Genomic DNA, 20570 nt, shown 5'->3' on the forward strand with positions numbered 1-20570 from the left:
GTGGTGCAGTAAGTTCCTGTTTTGCCGCGCATCCTGTTTATTTCAATATGTTTTTATATGAACAAAAAAACGAAATATTAACGACTTTTTTCTTAGAACATTTGAAACTACACGCAGTTAAATTCAATCGTTATTGTTTTATTTTCATTTCTTTGTCGTGTGTCAAATATACTGAGGATTGAAAGATTATAGTTCGTCCACCGGACGTTGCCGTAATATCATTCTGTACGCAACGATCATCATATCCCTATTGACTGGCAACACACACGCACACTTCACTAAACCGCATTATTAATCGAAAGCATAGAAAGTATGTCCCTATAGCATGAATATGTATGCACTATTTACGCGTTCATTAACGTTAATGGGGTACGAGAGGGGAACAGAATGTCAAAAATAATTTCCATCTACGGTCGGAGTTCGCAAGTAAAGCCGTCGTGAAGTGCCTATCTTCTACTGCTTTGCCCATCTTAAACCGTCTTTTCGATGTTTCACTGATATAGAAGGGAGAAAGAATGTAACAACAAAAAGTACTCTAAACCACGCAAATACACACACACTCGCTCCACCGGTAATCTATCTGTAGAAGGTTAAACAAATAAGAAACAGAACAACGCTTAAAGCTATGCGCCAAAGGCTCCGCGTATTGGGCTTTACTTGGGTCGGTTGGTAAAGGGTGGGGGAGGTGGTGCAGCTCCAGCGGTAGCTTACATCGTGGACGTTGTCGGTCCACCGCCGGTACTGCTACCACTACTGCTGACAACGTTCGTCGCGTCCAGGTTGATCAGGTTGGAGGATACGGATGGGGATTTGGGCAGTCCTTCCACTGGGCCCGGGGACGGTAGACTAGCGGTGCCCAGCTGGGAGGATGCCACTGGGAGCGGTGCCGCTGGTAGCTGTTTGCCACCGCTACTACTGCTCGTGGGTGGCGGAGGTAATGCTATCGCTGGACGGTCCACGGTCATCGGGAAACCGGTAAACGGTGGCAGCCCACCAAACTGTGGCTGCTGCTGCTGATGATGATGCCCGTGGCTATGCCCATGCCCACCGTGATGGTGTTGCCCGTGATGATGATGATGATGATGGTGTTTGCCGGTGGTTTGTGGGAACGATTTCGGCACGGTATTCTGACGGCTGGAGTCGGTCGTTTTCGATAACCGCTCGCTTAATGCTTTCAGTGCAATTTGTCTAAGGAAGAGAAGCGTGTTAGTAAACGATATTGATGGCATGAGCAATACTAGAGCACGCCTTACCGCCGCCGTTCCATGTCGTGTGGATCCACACCGGGCAGCTGCACGCTGACCGAGTGCAGCGAGCCAGAGTTTGACTGCGGTGGGCTTAGCCGCTTCACCAGCCCTATCCGCAGACAGCACAGGTACACAGGGTTCGCGAAGATCGCAATGAACGGTTGCAGCACGTTCGGGAAGAAGCTGGCGAAGCGGAAGTTTTCCGCACTGTCGCCACGCGTACCGTTCGAGTGCCGCTGGTAGAACCGCAGATACACCCAGGACACGTACAGGCCCGACGCGAACATTGCCGGATAGGTGCCATCCAGTAGCCCGACGGCCCATAGCAAAATCGATGCTATGACAACGGTCAATGGTACGTTTCTGCGCAAATCAATGTGAAGTTATTGCAATGCCAATGCGAACGTGCCAGCTAGTATACGTACCGGTTGGAGAATTTACCGATCGGTGTTCGGGCTATCAGATGGTCGGGCATTATCTGCGTAACGGCTACACTTATCGCTGCAACCGGTCGAAAAAGGGTACGAAGGTCAGTGTGCGCACCAACTGGCTCAACTGCTGCTCGCCCACCTGCATACACTTACCTGCATTCATGCCGGCCAGCCCGTAGATGCGAACGTTGAACAGAATCTCCGCATCGGCCGTTGCCATCGAGTAGAGCAGATAGTAGAGGCTGGTCAGGATGGCCACCCCCGTGTTGGTGATGGCGAAGTAGTGCAGCATCTCCATCTGGCCCCAGGACGGTTCGATCAGCTTGCCGCACAGCCCGACCGTCACCAGATCGACCAGCACCTCCCAGAAGTGCTGCTCGATGAAGAAGTAGGTAAAGATGGTCCACACCCAGAAGGTGGGCGGCATCAGGTAGCCGGGCGTCACGCACAGCATCACCGATATGCGCTCGGAGAAGGAAATCAGGTAGCCGACCAGCGTGGCGATGCAGATGAACTTGATCGACGTCGAGGTGCTGCCGAGCAGGGCCGCCATCTGCTGCCGGAGGTACAGTGCATTGTTGCTGCTCGCCATCGCCGCCAATCGAATCGAACACCGGGATCAGCGGAGGAGGGGGAGGAGGAGGGTGTACGCAATCCTCCGGTTCCGGTCGTCGTCGTCGTCGTCGTCCTGCAGCAGCGACCCGTTGCTTCCCGCTCTAGCACGGCCAAAAGCGCACGGATCCCGGCACGGTGCGTGTGCCTTTGTATATCCTTACATTTATGCCGTGTCAGCAGCAGCAGCAGCAGCAGCAGCAGCAGCGACGATAACAGCGGCAACGGCAGTCACGGACAGGGTGGCTGGAGCAGCTCGGGTTGGCGTGCATGCAAACGGGGAACACTTACGGTAAAGGGGAGGTACGTGCACGCCGAAGTAGATATGCGGTCGGAACGGTCCAACTTCTGTGAAAATGGAGAAGGGGTGGTAAATTTGGTAAAGCTGCGTTTTTTTTTGCGGTCGATTGCTTTGTAATGTGTAGATTTACAATCTTAGATCGCTGTGTTGTTTTGCTGCACTGTCAAAATAGCTATTTTGCTACGGTGCAGTGTGGCCAGATTTTTTTGGCGGTTTTGGTAGGAGCATCAAAATTTGTATCGGTAGTTTTCGGTAGGAGTTTCAATTTTTTTTGGTATTTTTCGGAATTTGTTTTTAATTAAAAGAGATGGACCAGATTTGGTCGATAGCGGTCGCATGAAAGAGGCACTCCTGTAGATAATTATGGAAATTGTGAAAACAAATTGATGACTTCTCGGTTAGTATTATGAAAAAATCGCTAATTTTAGGTAGGCTAAATGAAACATCGGTAGTTTTATGGTGCTCATCTGTGAATCGGTTGCCATATCAAAAATCGGTAGGAACACAGATAACTCGATATTTCTGGTCACTCTGAGTGTGCTGATGTGCGTGCGGTTACGCAGTCGAGTTGAGGTGCCCACCGTTACCGGTTGTCAGGGAGGCGCGCGCGGTTTCGGCATTTACCGTTTTATTTCTTTCAACTTTTAAAAATAACTGGTGATCTAATGCGTAACTTGTTTATAAAAAGCTTCACTTTTTACAAGATTGTATGTGACACACTATATGTAAATTTAATATTGCCCTTTTCAAATTCCATATCCACACGTGCTCTCAAACACGTGTGAGAACAGCCGTTGGAGGACAGCTGCAACGTTCGAAAGGCTGGCATAACCCACGAAAAAAAACATCTGGGGGATTGTTTTGCGCAACATTCTTCAATGTTGCAATTATGATTTCCCCACCATACACACACAAACATCTTCCAATGATCATGACCATCACCAATCGATTACTGTTTACGATTGCGCGCATTATCACCAATTCGCAATTCGAAAGGGAAAGCAAACAGTTTGCTATATCACGTGCAAACCGATGCAGAAACCTCCAGCTCCTCCTGCACCGAGACCCAGAAGAAAAATACCCAGCAGCAACGTTTATTTTTAAAAGTGTAGAAATTTGTTATTTTTCCCCGACAAATTCCCCCCCACCCAAACCCGTCGGTCGGTCGCCCATTTCCAATGTAACCCCAAACAAGTACCGGCCCGCCCGGGGGGTGGGCAACTGCACATTAGATTACCACCACCCTCCGGTGGCGTGACGTGGTTGCACCATGTCAGCAGCCTGGCTACACCTTGCGGGCACCTCCGTTATCTTATCTACTGGGCAGTCAAGGTACCAATTATTACGGCCTACGAAGCTTACCTCTCTTCCAGTGGCGTTACCGGGGTTTGGGGTTTTTCAAATGAAACATCTTAGAGCGGCAGCGACCTGTTGCGAAACGGTTTTGTTTATTGGTAACGATAGCTTAGAGACACAAACAATATTACACATATTGAGAAGGAGAGAGAGGGGAATAGTAAAACCTAGATAAATAACACTGTTTATGAAGCACTGGAGAAAAATGGAGCGAAGGCGCTCGAGGAGAGCTGGGAGGAAAACTTAAAGCGTGGTGCGCTGTGGTTTGAAACAGTTCTATGGAAACGGTTGGCGGCGATAGATTCCGGCGATAGATTATTTTATGCTCACACACGCACATGACACGTGTTCGATCGTGAGGCGATGAGATGGGGGGGTTGTGTTTAAGCGTAAATATGTCTCCCACACCGTTCTGCCACACAAAACAAAAAGCTGATACAATACTTGTGCGATTGGTTAACTTTCACTGCAATATTCCCTATAAATGAGCTACACTCGATCATACTTGGTAATAATGTGGTATAATAATTCTTGATTATTGCCCTAACTACCTTCAAATACTAGATTCAATGTATCGACGTTTTAAAGATTCGTTTACTGCTGTGGAGGGTGTGTGTGTAGGTAGTTAAATCGTTATTTTAATTTGTCTATTACAAAATCTAGGTGAATGTTGCTACCGACAGAGAGACCCCATATCTCGGGGTATCTCGGAAAAGCGGGAAAGTAGTGAAAATCGTACCCTTTGTTCGTTAAACGTCCCCTTTCCCCCATTTGCCCCTGTTTTTCGTTTCCGTTTGACTAGCGAATTATCACCCGATAATTAATTTTTACACGTAATTGCACGTAATTTGTTTACACGATAAAAAAAAGAAAACAAAACGGTTGCCCGATAACTAACACCTTTCCTTTCTGCAATAAAACATGCACCACACACCACATACATTGCCCAGCACCTGCACTACCCGTGCGATACACGGTGACTTGCTTTCGTGGCTTCGGCACATTTCATTTTTACGTATTTTGTATATATCCGTATAACTTTGCACAGCACAGCAAACACACACGCAAACACACATTCGTTCGCTGGAGAATGATGTTGGGCCACTTACAGGAAATCGACCGTGCGCAGGGGCGACGTATCGTAAAGGGCTCCCTCGTGCCCGGGCAGACAGTCCGCTATGGGGTGCTCCCGGCCGATCGGTGGTTCCGGCACCGACGAGGTCGGTGATGTTGGAACCGGCAGGGAGCGTATCACGTGCCCGGGCAGCTCACTGGATCAGGATTTGGTGCTGCGGCTGCTCGGCCCAGGGAACACGATGTTGGTCGTGGAACGTTCCGAAATGGCATCCGCATCGGGATCATCCTCGTCCTCCTCGTCCGGATCGTCGGGGGATATTCGGATCGCCTGGTACCATTTGTTGGTCAGATCGGCCATCTGGCTCTTGCAATCGTGAAGCTCCTACGAATAAAAGAAACAAACAAAAAAAAGCTGTTTGTTTATATGCATCTAAATAATAAGCTTATTTTTGGGGTTTAACTCACCTGATGCGTAAAGCGACGCGTAAAGAACGGCGTGAAGAACTTTCGATCCCACCGGGTAAAGCCACCGATGCGGGACTGGGTAAAGCTGACCTCCTCCTCCTCCGTCAGCTCGGACAGATGCTCGGAATCGATTGCCTGGCCCCACTCGCGCGTCTTACTCAGCGACAGGGCCTTTTCCTTGCGCTTGCGGCCCGCACGCCCTGCCCGTGCCGTGCGCTTTACCTTCTTCCCGCCCTGCAGGTACTTCATGAGCGGCATCGTCGACCCGCCAAAGAACAGCGTCGTAAAGAGCACGATGATCAGCGTCGTCGTGATGACCACGTGCCGCGACTCCTCCGTGCTGAACTGCATGTGCAGCGACAGCGCGTACGAGATGGCACCGCGCAACCCCGAGAACCACATGATGAACGCCATCCGGTTGGTGATCTTGTGCTCGCGGAACCGGTTCACCAGCCACGCCAGCGGGAAGATGTTGCAGGCGCGCCCGATCAGGCACAGCACGATCGCCCAGATCACGAACGACAGCTCGCACCGGTGCTTGAAGGAAAAGATGGCCAGCCCGAGGTACGCGAACACGCACGTTTCCGCAATGAACGCGAGCGTGCGCATCGTTTGCTGCATCGTGATTTGCGTCACCGTCGACAGGTTGAAGTGGGTGTAGTGGGACATTACGATGCCGCAGAACAGGATCGCCATTATGCCGGACAGATGGATGCCCTCGGCCAGCACGTACGGCGCGTACGTAAACACCAGCATCAGGCCGAACTCGAGCGACGGGTGCTTGCGCAGATCGACGTGCTTGAGCAGCAGTGCGCTCATCAGCGCAAACACCACGCCAATGCCGGCCGACGCGAAGAACATCATGCAGAATGTGTTCAGTGCGGAGAAGATGGACTCGCCCGTGCTGCTGCCGGAATCGGACACCATCGGCATGACCGTCGTCGTCAGCACGATCGAAATGGCATCGTTCAGGATGGACTCGCCAAACACCAGCATGTTCAGCACCGGGTCCACGTCGAGCGCGTGAAAGATGGCCACCGTCGCGACCGGATCGACGGCCGATATGAGCGATCCGAAGGCGAACGATTCGACAAAGTTCAGCCGGTACGCCACCTCCGCCAGCCCGAGCAGATACACGCCCGATCCGATCACGAGCGCGGAAATTGTCGTCCCAATGATGGCAAACACCAGTATTGAGCCAATGTTTTGGAAAAAGTTGCCCTTGTGCAGGTTGTACCCGGACTCGAAGATGATCGGGGGCAGCAGCACCAGGAAGAACGCGGTCGGCGAGAACACTTCCTCCCGCTCCCAGTTGGCGATGTGCTTGACGGACGATACGTTCAGGATGAGCCCGATCAGGGCGCCCAAAAACACGACCACGATGCTTTCCGGCAGGTACTGGAAGCCGGTCTGCAGCATCATGTGGATCAGTAGGATGCCGAGCGCGATCACGCACAGCACGAAAAAGATCGACATCGAGCTGTAGTGCTCCTGCTCGACCGCGCTCTTCTCCGGCGACATCGTGGCGGATGATGTGCTGGTGTTGCCGCCGTTCGGTGGTGCGGTTGCCGTCGCCGCCGTACCGTTGGCGGTGGCCGGAGCAGGAGCCGGGGAGGCAGACGGTACAGTGGCGACGGTGGACGCAGAGACGGATGCATTGCCGTGGTGGATCGCTGCCAGTACGACGGATGGCGATGCCGCTGTCGTACCGGTGGCGCCGGGCGAACCGGGCACCGTCGGCCGCTGGTTGGCCGCGTCCGACGCGACATTGTAGAACGAGGTGAACAGGAACGCACAGACCACTAGAAAGTAGATTCCGGCCGACTTCATCGTGTCCTTGAGCGATTGAGTCATCGGAGCAAACTGGGTACGCAATCGTTCCGCTGCAGTGGGAAGTGTTGTTTGTTGTTGTTGTGTGCACTCCACTTGGAAAAAGTTGATATCGCAAAAAAAGGGACTGGTTTTACGTTTTCACGCCCGTCGAATGTTCGCGAGCTAGATGGGCCATTGCAGCCGTCCGTTTCGTCGTCGTCGTCGCTGGGTTCTCCGAAGGTGACTAGATTGGCTGATTGCGTTTGGAATGTTTTTCCACCGCAGCAGTCTCACAGACTAAAAACAAGGGGAAGGGGTGTGTATGACAATTTGGTGTGGTGTTGGGTGGGGGGAAGCAAACACACATCCGAAAACGTCAAAGCGAGAAAAAGATAAACAGTGTACGAGGCACCCTGTGCGGGCCCGACTTGATCGAACTGGTGCGCTGCGGAACATTTATCTTTTGTTGTGATGTTTGATGGTTCAAATTTCTTTGAATTTTGCTTTGTTTTAGGGTGAAAGCATCGACAGGGTCTCTTATAAAAAAGGAAAAGGAATAAACAGTGAAAAAGATACCTCTGTTAGCAATGGTGGCAACGTGTAGAAGAGATTGGATGAAGTTGCAAGATTGTATGTCCCCGTCACGAGCAAGAGCAACTTAAAATTCACAACTAACATATGTTTTCATGTGTCTGTTTAATTTTAGGCTGGAAATAGACGAACCGAGATCATCGCGGTACCGCGAAAATCGCGTATGACTTGAGCTGTCAATTATGTTATAAAATCTGACAGATAGGCGAGATAATCGCGGTTCGTGTATGGAACCATCCGAGGTCTAGTGACGATTGAATGTGCCAAGAAGAAATATTTTACTATCAATTTGCGAATCAAATTATCTATTTCACGTAGTTTGTGCAAAATAACATACAAAACTCATTTCTCGACACGAGTTTTCACACAAATCCGCCAGAAAAAGTAAAAATAATCGGTTCGCGCTACCGCGAAAATCTCAGCAATACCGAAGTTGGGTATCTCTGCGAAACAGCAGGCGCGATTGGAGGCGCGGAAGTTTTTGACAGCTCTACTGTTCTACAACTGTTATAAACAAGGCGCGAATTTCGCGGTACCGCGACGATCTCGGTTCGTCTATTTCCAGCCTTAGGTACATGCGGAGTCTGTCCGTCGGTCGGATTTAGAACCGAAATTCAATTTTTAGGAACCGACATACAGCAATAGCTTCAAAGCACCATTTTCGAACGTAATCTTTGGCCTTGATCATCCGTTGAACATGCGTGAGCGGTAGGCTTCTCCGGCTTGGGAGGCTTTACTTTACCATGCACACACACACACGCGCGCGCACCGGAAGAAGGATTGCATTCTATTCTTAGAATCTAACCCATCGGCAAGCGCCTGCAGCCAGTTCCCAGCCTGCCCTGGAGCACGCAAACACGGGTACGAGTAAGGCAAACCGACATTACCATACGAATGGGCACGCTCGTGGTCGCGTGTTTGCTCGAGATCTGCGGGCGGACACGGGTTGTTCCGCATCCGTGCACACAGGCGCAAGCCGGAGGAACGAAACAGCGACACAAAGCGCACGGCTTATCATCGGCATCGGACGACTCGCATCGGCAAGGTATTGCTGTAGCTGTAGCGAGAAGAAGAGGGGAGCCATCCCTCTCAACGGCCGACCATGTGCTGGCGCTCGCCAAGGGTCAACCGTGTTTGGCGAAGTGATTTCAAATAGGCAGCAAAAAAAAAACAACAACAAATCTATGTTGTCGGTCGATCCGCGAACGGGAGCGGGAGGAAGCTGTTTTGCCCGAGCTGCTGTTGCACCGCTACAACCCAACGTAGAGAAATAGGGGGGGGGGGGGGAGAGGGTAGGTTTGGTTATTTTGAATCTTTTGCGATCGCAGCAGGACGGAAAAACCTTATCAACAAGAACACCGCATGACGAGGGCCTCGCCTGGCCCCTGACATGGCCCGAACAGTTTCGGACAGAGCGAAAAATTCACAACACAAGCTTTATAAAATATGCCAGTCTCGGCCAGCGAACGGTTAGTTGTGGCAAGATCGTCGTGCACGAAGCATCCGGTAGCCGTGGTGAAGTGAAACAGAGTTTACGTACGTAGAAAAATCAGCTTCCAGCTCTCATCATACTATTTTTGGTTGGTTTTGATTTTTTTATAGCGTGTTTGTTAATTAGAATATGTTCTCTAAATGGTGCAACTTAAACGACCAAAATTGTCAAAAAAAAAGTTAAACAGAAACAGCTTTTGTAGAGCATTTCTGTTGTGAATTTAAATTTTAAACGTTTGTTATTTAAATTGCTGTTCAACCGGCACACGCGCGACAAACAAAGCAGGCTCCTGGGTTTTCTAATGACATTTCTAACTATCCTACCCCCCTTTATCCCGGCTGCGCACATTTCGACGTTTGACAGCTGAGAGAAAAGAGAAAAAAATAGAGAAAAAAATCACCCCAAAACGGTTCGCTTCGGCCAGAACTGCCCCCTGTCGTTCTCTTTTCCACAAACATTCGCGGCGCTAGGACGGGTTTCACGCGGGCTGCGGGTTTTATTTTTTGCATCATCCTTTGCAAAAGTGTCGAAACAGTAAAAGGTTGCATCCGTTTTCGAAAAGTTGAACTAAAAATAGCCTCCCCCTTCAATCGAGCCCTTTTTTGATACAATATTTTTGCTTTTTTCTGCTCATTTCATACACACGTCCTTCCCGGTGTTGCCGCAAACCGTACCGGAATACTTCGCAAACCGCACCATCTTCACCACCAGCAGCAGTAGCAGCAGCATCCCGCGAAAAGGTCAGCTAGAAAGAGAGAGAGAAGCAGCAGTAGCTCCCTTCTCCTTGCCTGTGTCTGTGTGCGTGAGTGAAAAAAAGCCAAAAAGGAGTAGCAGCAGCAGTGTGAAAAACCTTTTTGGTTAACAAAAGTGTGAAGTTTTTTGTGCGGTGCGGTGTGCTCTGCAAAAAAAGTGCAAAAGGGCGTGTGTTTGTGTGTGCGTTAAAAGCCTAACAAAAAGAAGTTAAAATGCCGCAAACAAACGGATTCGCTGCCAGCAACTCCAACGGCCACAGCGGGTACGAGATGGAGGACGGCTGCTCCTTCCTCTTCACATCCGAGTCGGTCGGCGAGGGCCATCCGGGTAAGCACTAAAGAAAAGCGCGCGTGTGTGTGTGTTTGTGTGTGTTTAATTGCAGCAGTATTTTCAGCCGCAAAAAAGTGTGTTTTTCTGTGCGTTATTCCACCACGCGATGTAAATGCAACTCGGAACGCTTGCAGAAGGAAGAAACAAGGGTGTATGGAGGTGGTGGTGGTGTGTTAAATATCAATTGTGTGTTTCCCTGTCTCTGGGAGGGCACACCAACCCAACCCACCCGCCCGGCAGCCATGCCATGCCGCGCCGCCGTTGTGCATAGGCGGGGAGTGTGTGCGCGCTGCGACGATCTTATTTTTAGGTTAGGATTGCGTGTACGAGAGAGGATGATATTTCGATCGGTCGTGTGCAGTTGTGGTCCCTTGCGAGAGGAAAACCCATCTTTAATTCGACACATCCGTGTCTCGCCTTCGAGGGTGGCCTCAATTAGAAACTCCTATACTCGTCTAGCGTGCCAGCTATAGAGAGGAAATAGTCACAGGAACGATCTCCCCCTATCCCTATGCCGAAGCATGCTGCGATAAGGGCGAAATTCGAGGGATGAAGTTTCACATAGGAATCAAATCTGATTCCAATAGCACTCTGCGGTGATAGAAGATGCTGCCTGTTTGTTGTTTTTCTTGTTATGCAATTTGACAGACAGACAGCCGCGACATAAGGGCGTGTTGGTAGGAAATGGTCGATTCTGCCAAGAAATGGAGGAAATGTGTAGAACCTCTGTATAGACTTTTTTTGTTTCGGGGTACAGTAAAAGGGCCTTTCCGTATGAAGAGATGAAATCCTTATCAGGTCGTAAGAATGAATAGTAAGAAGCGTATAATCTTCTAGGCTTTAGGGCTGTTGCTATGGTGCCTCCCTTTTTAGAGGCGACTTTGCGTTCGCGTTATTGATTTTTTTGTTCCATCATCGCCATCATCATCATCTCCCGGTCGCCAACAACACATACGAGCTGCTAACCGCGACCATATCAGATTCTTTGGTTGGGATTTCCCCTCCCCAGTGCTTCAAATTACACCATTTTTAATACTTTTGCGTCGACATTTAGCGCCGACATTGGAAGCGCCTTCCGGACTTTGCCGTCCCCGTCGCATGGTAAAAACACGTGGAGAATCGCCTGCTTTTATTACGCACTACCTGAACGGCGGCACACACACATACACCTACATTCGTATACGGGTACCAACCCTACGCTCCGCTCCAAGGTTTTTGGGGGCCGGCAATGATGGTTGATGAATAATCATTTGGCGGCGACGGCACCGCGTGGACGACAAGCATGGTCCCTCTCGATGGAGGGGTGTTTTTTTCTTCTATCACCATTACCAACACGGACATGCTTTACATGAAAGGCACACAATGCACGCACAAACACGTTCGCGGCTGCATTACATATATCGTATAGGAACGAGCGCGAATGCATATGTGTGCGCGAGAGCGGGCGCGCGCGCTCGAATGTAACGGTGTGTTTGTTTATGTTTTTTTGCCCCTTTGCTTTCTTCTTTTCCCGGGTGTGTGTGGGGTGATTTCTGTCTCCCGGGGGCAGGGAGTGTGTTTTGGTATTCTTCTTTAATGATGGTTTTATGTTTTGGCTTTTCCTTTTCGGTTCGCATATTCTTTGCCTGCGACTATCTGCGACCCCTTGCCAAAAGGTGATGAACGGCTTGGGAGGGAGAGTGATGGAGAGGCAACAAGAGGGTATCATTAAAGTAAAGATGCAATGGTCCCGTAATTACAGGACAGTGGGGAAAAATATGCTTTTTAATTTTTTCCACAAACGCGGCAACGGAATGTCTACACACACCGCCATGTTGCCAGTTTAACATGAATATTTATAGTTTTTTTTTTAATTTATATATTTTTTCCTTCTCCACTTTTAGACAAGATGTGCGACCAGATTAGTGACGCCATCCTGGACGCTCACCTGCAGCAGGACCCGAACGCAAAGGTGGCATGCGGTAAGCGCTACTTGCTGCGAAAGGCCTTCTACCCCAAGAAGCAGCAGTAGAGCAATGGATAACTGTGTCTTTTCTTCTACTCACAGAAACAATCTCCAAAACCGGCATGATTCTCCTGTGCGGAGAGATCACCTCCAAGGCAGTCATCGATTACCAGCGCGTTGTGCGCGAAACGGTAAAGCACATTGGCTACGATGATTCCTCCAAAGGTAATTGAAGGCGGATCAAAACCGACGACCGAATACATACACTTCCTTACCCGAAACACTTAACTCCTGTTTTCCAACCTCCAACTTCCCTCCTTACTTCACTTAATTCTATTTTTGTTGTTGCTTAATTGCAACCAACCCAGCCATCCAAGAGTCTGTCGTTAAAGCGCGGCCCGGTAGTCTGTTGCCCCGGCCGCATCCGTTTCCGCTTGTAAATTATCCTTCCCGTTTTATAATCTACCATGTTGTCGCTCAACCGTTGTCATAGGATTCGATCACCGTACGCTGAATCTGCTGGTAGCGATCGAGCAGCAGTCGGAGAACATTGCCCAAGGAGTACACATCGATCGCGACGATGACAGCGTCGGTGCGGGCGATCAGGTACGCGGACTGTTTACGCAATTGCGATCCAATATGCGATCCAGCCTAGTTAAGGACACGGACCCCATTTTGACCTCGTGTTCGTGTACGCCTTGCTGTTGTCACTGTGTTGTTAATGTGTTATGTTGTCGTGTTTCACTAGACTACGGGTGCTATCACGCGAGTGCGACGCAGACGCGTGTCCGTTGCTGCCCCAGCCAAGCATGCCATTCTGTGAGGCAAACTCATATAACAACGCCGCCCTTCATTTAATCATCCCCAAATGTAACAGTTTCCAACAGAGCTCCTATATTGGCAAAATGAAGCGTAATGTTTAGTGTAACTTTTCTAAAACAAGGAAACCGTAAATCCACATTAACACTGCATGATTCAGTCTTGAAAGAGCGGCCACCGAGAGATAGAGAGTGAGAGAGATAGACACGTAATCCAAATATTCTAGAAGCTAGTTTTTTTGTTTGTTTCCTTGATCACGATCATCATCTTCCTGTCGAATAACAAGCGATAGGGTCGGAAGGAAGCGTCACGAACTGCAAATCACGCCCAAAGTTCACAGGTTACACTAACACTGTCCATGTACGTCCGATTGTGTTTGTCTGTGAGTCCTTGCGGCTGAGTGGCGTGGAGAAGCCCCCTTCTCGCTCGATTAATCAGCTGAATCTGTAAGGCGGGCCCGTCGCTGATAACATCAGCAGTTGACCAATCAACCGAACGTGTCGAAGAATTTCGTCTGCGTATGCTGCTGTGTTGCTTGGCCACGATGACGACGATGGTGATGATGATGATGTGCACGTGGTCGCAATGCTACTTTGTGTCGTACGATTCCATCACGATGTGTCGTGATCGATTCGGAAGGAATTTGACGTCAATGACCGTCCGAGCTTCGATCTGCTGATAATGGCGGGGTCGTACGGGTTACCCGTCGCTGTAATAAGAAGAAGAAGAAGAAAAAAAGGGATGTCTACATTTTGGGGCAGAAGTATTCCACCCTATCATCATGTCTGGTGTTGTGTGTATGTTACGTCTAGGAGTCCTTTTAGGGTCGAACAACCTTTGTCCCTTCCAGTCCATTTCCATTTCTACCCATGCTCATCTGTCTCTTTTCAGCTACATCTACACACACACACAAGCACATCTGTCGATTGTGTTGATGAAATTAATGGAAGTTAATAATGTTTCCACAATTTTATCTTTCTTTGCATGTTTGGTCGAATCGAATCTCCTCTCGCTCCAAATTTGAAACGCGCGCGCATTTTCCATTTGGTTACATTAAATTCCCATCTACGCATGATGATCGGGGGGGTTATTTTCGGGGGGAATCGGGTTACCTCGTTCGGGGGAATGCACCATTCACCATCAATCTGGTCCGGTCGGGGTGATGCCGCTGAACCGCTTCCATCCATTCCATCCGTGGCGCTGCCGCTGCCCAGGGTTCGACTATAAGACATGCAACGTGCTGCTCGCACTGGACCAGCAATCGCCCAACATTGCCGCCGGGGTGCATGTGAACAGGCCCGAGGAAGAGGTCGGCGCAGGTGACCAGGTTAGCACATTTAAACCCCCGGGGAGGGGAGGGAGGGATGAAAGGGAAGGTGTTTTGCTTTCCCGCTTCCGTTCCCCTCCCCCAAGGGGGCTTTCAGTTTCGATGTGTGTACAGTTTGCTCTTACTTCTTCTTCCTCTTCTTTTTGCTGAACCTTTAAGAATCATTTACCGCACTCCTAATTAACTTTGTTAGAACCCTTTTTTCCTGTTTGGTTTCTGGTAGTACATGTTGCGTTTTGTGGGGGGGGGGGGGATTTAATAATGCACGTTTCACACTATCTCTTGGGCACGGGAAACGGGAAAATCATTCGTTCGTATTCGAACCTTTTACCGTGGAAAAAAGATTGGAATTGGTGGTAGAATGGTTTTTAGGAAGTTATCACAAACACAATTGACTTTAATTTATTGCCAAATTTTGTTAGAAAACTTAAAAAAAGAATGTTTTTATTTTACTCTCTTTCATAATTTCATTAAATTATTTGGTGTAGGGTGGTTAAGTTTCTTCTACTAATCGAACATTATCATCCTCATTCTTGCTTGTTGTAGTTTCTTTTCTTTGTTTTCTGTTGCACTTACTAACTGTTATGTTTTCTATTTTTACTTAGAATTAATATTCCGTGTAATCGCATGTTTGCTTAGCTGTGTATGCGTACTTCAATCTAATCGAATCGAATCAGAGAAGTAGAGCAGCGGGCTCGGTTGGCAGCGCAGACGTGGCTCGGTCTTCGCGCGAAACAGCGCATGTATCTGTTCGGACAGAAGCCACACACGCGCGCCTGGGTATGTGTGTCCAGCTGCTATCAAAGCGGGTGTTTTTACAGCCCAAAATCGTGTGCCCCAGCCTCCAGGGCTTCGAACCTCAGCCACACACACACACACCGCCCAAGAAGGTCAGCTGAAGGCGCCCTTTCAGTCAACCATTCCTTTGCCCCATGCTGGCCATGCTTGCGCGAGTTGTCAAAACAAGTGCCATTCATGATGACCCTCCGGCTTGGCTCTCTCTCTCTCTCTCTCGCATTCGATTCGATTCAGTTGATGTAATATTCTATCAGTAGCGGTTAGGAAGAACAAAATAAAATAGGGGATGGGCCCACTGTTAAAACACTGGCGAGATAAGCCTCTGTTCGGTTTTGCGCACTGGCTGGGTTGGCTGGCTGAACTATTGACATGCTTTTCCAGTAGATTCTCGCGTACGTTTGAACCTTGCGAGCGGGTATACTTTGTAGCGCGAAGGCAAAGCCCCCGTTGCGTACATTGTTTTCGGCCGCAAAACAGGGGCAAAACATGAATGCCAATTCCAACCCGCGAGCGCGCGCTCTCGCCATGACGTCAATGTCGTTGAACTCGGAGCACTATTTTTAGATTAGAAGCGCATTTCCCCGTGCGTGCGCTGCGTTCTGGGCGGGGAGGGCAAGCCCCCCTTCCCCCCATTTCGTTCTATGAACCAAAATTAGGCTACGAGACGAGACGCAGAAAATTCGACGGAAACGCTTGTCAATCGTTCAGCCAGCTAAAACGCTTTGCTTTTGTGCTTTGCTTGGACCGTGTTCATGGTTCTGTGCAACTAAGTACTAATTACTATCTCTCTTTTCTTCCCCAAAACTCTCGCCCCTCCCCTTGAATGTATTTTCCCAGGGTTTGATGTTCGGTTACGCCACCGATGAGACGGAGGAGTGCATGCCGCTGACGGTCGTGCTCGCCCACCGGCTGAACGAGAAGATTGCGGAGCTGCGCCGCAGCGGCGACTTCTGGTGGGCCCGCCCGGACTCGAAGACCCAGGTCACGGCCGAGTACGTGTTCGAGTCGGGCGCGTGCATCCCGCAGCGCGTGCACACGGTCGTCGTGTCGCTGCAGCACTCGGACAAGATTACGCTCGAGGAGCTGCGCAAGGAAATCATGGACAAGGTGATCAAGGACGTGATCCCGGCCAAGTACTTCGACGCGAACACGATCGTGCACATCAACCCGTGCGGGCTGTTCATCATCGGTGGGCCGCAGGGCGACGCCGGCCTGACCGGGCGCAAAATCATCGTCGACACGTACGGCGGCTGGGGTGCGCACGGTGGCGGTGCGTTCTCGGGCAAGGACTTTACGAAGGTGGACCGGTCGGCGGCGTACGCCGCCCGCTGGGTCGCCAAATCGCTCGTGAAGGCGGGCATCTGCCGCCGGTGCCTGGTGCAGGTGGCGTACGCCATCGGGTTGGCCGAGCCGCTGTCCATCACAGTATTCCACTACGGCACGTCCAAGTACAACCAGCAGGAGCTGCTGAAGATCGTCTCGGACAACTTCGATCTGCGCCCGGGCAAGATCGTGAAGGATCTGAACCTGCGCACGCCGTTCTACCAGCGCACCAGCACGTACGGCCACTTTGGCCGCCCGGGCTTCCCGTGGGAGGAGCCGAAGGAGCTGGTGATTGAATGATGCCGGCCGGCGGCCGATGCTGCGGTCGAGCCGCCGGCGCCGGTCGCTGGCGAGGGAGAGCGTGCCACGTACCGTCCGGCGGGCGGTAGTGCTGACGGTGCGGCGACCGGTGCCGGGGCGGCAGCTTCTTGCGCCAGCGCTGGGACGGAAGCGAGCGCTTGCAAGAAAGCGAAACTAGATATTTAAGTGTCTTCAGTGTGGACGTAATAGCTCGTTTATTTTTTGCAATCAACTTTTTTTTTGTCACTTAATGATGCACACACACACACTCCAAGCGGGGGACCGTCTTTTCTGCTGAAGCCCGTCTTTAGCTGTCGCATACAGGTGGGTGTGTACTTCGGTGTTTGTAACGGCTACATCTCTCTATCTCCTTCCATTGTCCATTATCTTCGGCTAACCCGTTTTGGACACTTAATACCATGGCATAAAGCAAAATGACGAAGATAGTGACGTAGATATCCTATCGTATAAACAGAACAAAAAAACAACTACAAGCCATAACAGAAACACACAGAGCATTTCAACACAAAAATGATGGGAATGCAATTGCCAACAATAGCAATGGAGCGCAAAAAGTAATCGCGTTTATGAAAAGACGAAGACAATTTACTATGTAAGAGCCGAGCGAGCGCGCGCGCAGTGTTTGAAAGTGCTAGAATTGTAAGGATTGAAACAACAACAAAAAAACGTTAAATTTATGGGAGTATGTTTCCCCACGTTCGGCGTCGTCCCCGCACTACTCGAGCGGAGCTAGACCATTCGGTAGGCCACAGTAGGACCAACAAAAAAAAAACGAGATCAAAGTACGCACGCACACCCACATTACGCGGGTTTGCGCAGTGTACTGCCTGCTGCAAAACTTGCTGTGCGGTGGGAGGGGAAGATTGGTGCCACCACGGGAGCCACTGTGACACAGGTTTGTTCCACTAGAGCCACTAAACAGCTAGGGAAATGCTTGTGAGAGTGTGCTCTCTCGTGTGTGCCGCATGGTTATCGACATTTCGACGCAGGGCTTTCGAATATTAGATTAAAGGAAGGGCACCACCGTCGTTGCAGCAAAATGTTGCTACCCATGAAGCACGAAGATGATGCGCCTGTAAACCGCATTTAATTTGGACTCTAGATATCGCTATCGAAGAAGCAGGTGTAGTCGTATTGCTAGTGCAGAAGAGGAGCTAGTAGTTCCAGCGTGTATAGGATTCTTCCAAGCTACTAGATGTAGGCAGCTATAGGTGAAACTTTCCTGGTCGGCGCGTTCTCATCCCCGCATAACTTTCCTATCGTGAAAACGGTTTTTACGTTCCTTTCCACTAAATGATGAGTGAGCATTTACACAAAAGCAGGAAGGCAGTGTTCAGGACGAAGCTAGGGCGAAAAGGGCGTTAATGGAATCCAAACGGTGCTGTTGTGGATGCCGGGAGGGCTTAGCCTTCCCGGGAATCCCTCTAAATCTAGGACACGAGAGAGAGAGAGAGAGCAGGAGAAGCTAGGAGAATGATAATTTTACACACTTGATGAACACACGCGCATCAAAATTTGGTTTTGCTTGCCAGGAATGTATCATACTGCCAGTTAAAGACAGAGTTCAGAGGTCAAGAAGACATGTGTTCGCTCAGACACACACTTTTGCACAAATATGTTCATGCTGCCCTCTTCTTCTTCCCCTAATTTTTGAGTTGTTTTGGCATTGAGAGAGAACAAACCAGGACAAAGCAGTGCAATACCTGAATACCGCCTTTGTTTTGTGGTTTTAGGATTTAAAATCCATAAATTTAAATTCTAAGAGTACGAAATCGTGACGCACACACACCGATACACACCGGTAATTGGCATTATTAATTGCACTGAAAAACCCGATATTGTAGAGCAGTCGGCGCACACCCAACAGGTGAGGGGTAGCTTTAGAGTAGGTTTTGGTGTAGGACGTTTGGCAAAGCAGGACCAAAAAAAAAAGTAAGAGACAAACCCCCCCAACAATGCGGGTTTCAGAAAACATTTTTTGGAACATTTTGTCATCGTTGTTCAACCAAACCTAGTGCTCTTAGGGAAAGTCCAAAGGAAATGCGGTTTTATCTTACCCTCCCTTACCAGCACACGTTTTGTGTTGTGTTTACGAAAAGGATTTTATTTGTGGAAAAGAGCTTTTTCGAAAATACTCCGGTTCGCCGATTTGGTCGAAGGGTGCATTCTCGGTACGACAAAAAAATGGAGCAAAATTGTGAAATGAAACAGAAAAAAAGGAAACAAAAAAAAAGAAACTAGATTTATGTACTAAGCAGCGCACAGATCGCGCAAGCAGAGAGGGAGAGAGAGGAATCTGTTGTGCTTTCTAACAATGATACAATTAAACAAACAATGAAAACATACACACATAACATAGATGCCATACACACAGCAGTGGCGGTGGAAGAAGAATCGAAGCAAAAGATCAGTAAATTATGGTACAAAAAGTGTAAAGAATCGGTTCCACGCCACGGGACGCTAACAATCGTACAGCGGTACGAACGTCTTAAAGATCAATCGTACAGCGGTACCACAAGCGCTTGTTAACAACACGCTCTTAGGTTTTTGCACATAGAAACACACACATTTTATAATTTTAAAAAGATGAAACTCCTGCAAAGCACACACAAAAGTATAGAAAACAACAGAAACCGAAAAAGATAGAACGAAAGGAAAAGAAAGGTTTAAAAAAGCGAGAAAGAAAAGCTAGTACCGAGACACGCTCCGTGACAGAGTGCGGGCGAGCACAACACCCTAAGCTAATAAAACAAACAAACAAACAAACAAAGTGTAAAACATATAAGATGCATCTTTAACAAACGAAAGCAAACAAAAAATCATTATAAAAGTGTTTGAAACAAAACCAGATTTTTCCCGCTATTTTTGCATGTGCGACAAGCAAAATCGGAGATAATTGTGAGTAACAAGCAAAAAAAAAAAACAAAACAAAACAAACAAGATGATTTAAAATACACCTACTTCTATTCTATTTCAAGTGATTGAGATACATTAGAACGTTTGTGGAATTTGGTACCTTTTTTATGGCATTTTAGAAAGAAAATCTGCACTCGAAAACAGCATCGGAAGAGAAGTGTGTTCCAAACGGGCATTGCCCGCGTACACACGACGCCCACGGGCCTGCCCGAATGACCGGATGTAGAGCCGATAGAATTCGATCTTCACCATTAACGTAACAGGGATAGGCTTATACCACGAACGTAACCGAAAAGGAATGCATGCCTCACTCATCAGGATATAAGGGAAGCAAAAGGCAAAAGAGACAGGTTATACATGTCCTCTAGATGCCTATGCGTCTCGCTCGGAATCACAGCGGCATACGGCAGGTGAGCAGTACAACTGGTGCAACCAGATACGCACACATGATAAACGAACTATTCGGTTCGGCTCGGTAAATGTCGGGTGGACGGCGGAACGCAAAGGAGCAGACTTTTTCATGATTTTGTATAACTTCGGCTGTTTTGAACCTCACGTGTGGATGCAGGCAATGGGGTTAACGCTTGATTCATTCGCAAAGCTCGTGATCTACACAGGCAAGACTATGTCCGAAGTACGAAGCAGTCAATTAGA

General features: G+C 49.1%; 3 protein-coding genes across 10 annotated transcripts; 1 reads left to right on the forward strand and 2 right to left on the reverse strand.

Annotated features, from left to right (window-relative positions):
* Window positions 1-117: 117 nt before the first annotated feature.
* LOC120955401 (transmembrane protein 115) lies at window positions 118-2811 on the reverse strand. 2 transcript variants are annotated; one of them, XM_040376241.2, is made up of 5 exons: window positions 2722-2811; window positions 1832-2638; window positions 1673-1748; window positions 1254-1610; window positions 118-1188 (listed from the first exon to the last, which is right to left on the reverse strand). In XM_040376241.2, exons 2-5 carry the CDS (start codon window positions 2268-2270, stop codon window positions 708-710), a joined length of 1353 nt encoding a protein of 450 aa, XP_040232175.2. In that variant the 5' UTR covers window positions 2271-2638; window positions 2722-2811; the 3' UTR covers window positions 118-707. The 2 variants fall into 2 exon arrangements, with proteins under 2 accessions (XP_040232175.2, XP_040232174.2); XM_040376240.2 differs by lacking the exon at window positions 2722-2811 and having other exon boundaries at window positions 1832-2715.
* A 1205-nt stretch (window positions 2812-4016) lies between these two features.
* On the reverse strand, window positions 4017-7608 carry LOC120955399 (sodium/hydrogen exchanger 8). The gene is made up of 2 exons (XM_040376237.2): window positions 5490-7608; window positions 4017-5406 (listed from the first exon to the last, which is right to left on the reverse strand). Exons 1-2 carry the CDS (start codon window positions 7341-7343, stop codon window positions 5224-5226), a joined length of 2037 nt encoding a protein of 678 aa, XP_040232171.2. The 5' UTR covers window positions 7344-7608; the 3' UTR covers window positions 4017-5223.
* Window positions 7609-9340: 1732 nt separating this feature from the next.
* Window positions 9341-19997, forward strand: LOC120955402 (S-adenosylmethionine synthase). 7 transcript variants are annotated; one of them, XM_049610533.1, is made up of 7 exons: window positions 9803-9925; window positions 10099-10464; window positions 12351-12428; window positions 12515-12637; window positions 12906-13018; window positions 14446-14558; window positions 16194-16305. In XM_049610533.1, exons 2-6 carry the CDS (start codon window positions 10350-10352, stop codon window positions 14521-14523), a joined length of 507 nt encoding a protein of 168 aa, XP_049466490.1. In that variant the 5' UTR covers window positions 9803-9925; window positions 10099-10349; the 3' UTR covers window positions 14524-14558; window positions 16194-16305. The 7 variants fall into 7 exon arrangements, with proteins under 7 accessions (XP_049466488.1, XP_040232177.1, XP_049466489.1 ...); XM_049610531.1 differs by lacking the exons at window positions 9803-9925; window positions 12906-13018 and adding an exon at window positions 9341-9428 and having other exon boundaries at window positions 16194-19997; XM_040376243.2 differs by lacking the exons at window positions 9803-9925; window positions 12906-13018 and adding an exon at window positions 9358-9472 and having other exon boundaries at window positions 16194-19997.
* The last annotated feature ends 573 nt before the right edge of the window (window positions 19998-20570 follow it).

This window comes from Anopheles coluzzii, chromosome 3, assembly GCF_943734685.1.
Source record: "Anopheles coluzzii chromosome 3, AcolN3, whole genome shotgun sequence".
Classification (NCBI taxonomy): Eukaryota; Metazoa; Arthropoda; class Insecta; order Diptera; family Culicidae; genus Anopheles; species Anopheles coluzzii.

Excerpts from the sequence above, each read along its gene's own strand:
- LOC120955401 (XM_040376241.2), bottom strand. The coding sequence starts at position 2,270 with ATGGCGAGCAGCAACAATGCACTGTACCTCCGGCAGCAGATGGCGGCC. Across the intron at positions 1,749-1,831 it reads GCTGGCCGGCATGAATGCAG|CGATAAGTGTAGCCGTTACG; the intron begins GTAAGTGTATGC and ends GACCGGTTGCAG. Across the intron at positions 1,611-1,672 it reads ATCGGTAAATTCTCCAACCG|AAACGTACCATTGACCGTTG; the intron begins GTACGTATACTA and ends TGATTTGCGCAG.
- LOC120955402 (XM_049610531.1), top strand. The coding sequence starts at position 10,350 with ATGCCGCAAACAAACGGATTCGCTGCCAGCAACTCCAACGGCCACAGC. Across the intron at positions 12,429-12,514 it reads GAACGCAAAGGTGGCATGCG|AAACAATCTCCAAAACCGGC; the intron begins GTAAGCGCTACT and ends TTCTACTCACAG. Across the intron at positions 12,638-14,445 it reads CTACGATGATTCCTCCAAAG|GGTTCGACTATAAGACATGC; the intron begins GTAATTGAAGGC and ends GCCGCTGCCCAG.
- LOC120955399 (XM_040376237.2), bottom strand. The coding sequence starts at position 7,343 with ATGACTCAATCGCTCAAGGACACGATGAAGTCGGCCGGAATCTACTTT. Across the intron at positions 5,407-5,489 it reads CGCGTCGCTTTACGCATCAG|GAGCTTCACGATTGCAAGAG; the intron begins GTGAGTTAAACC and ends TTTTATTCGTAG.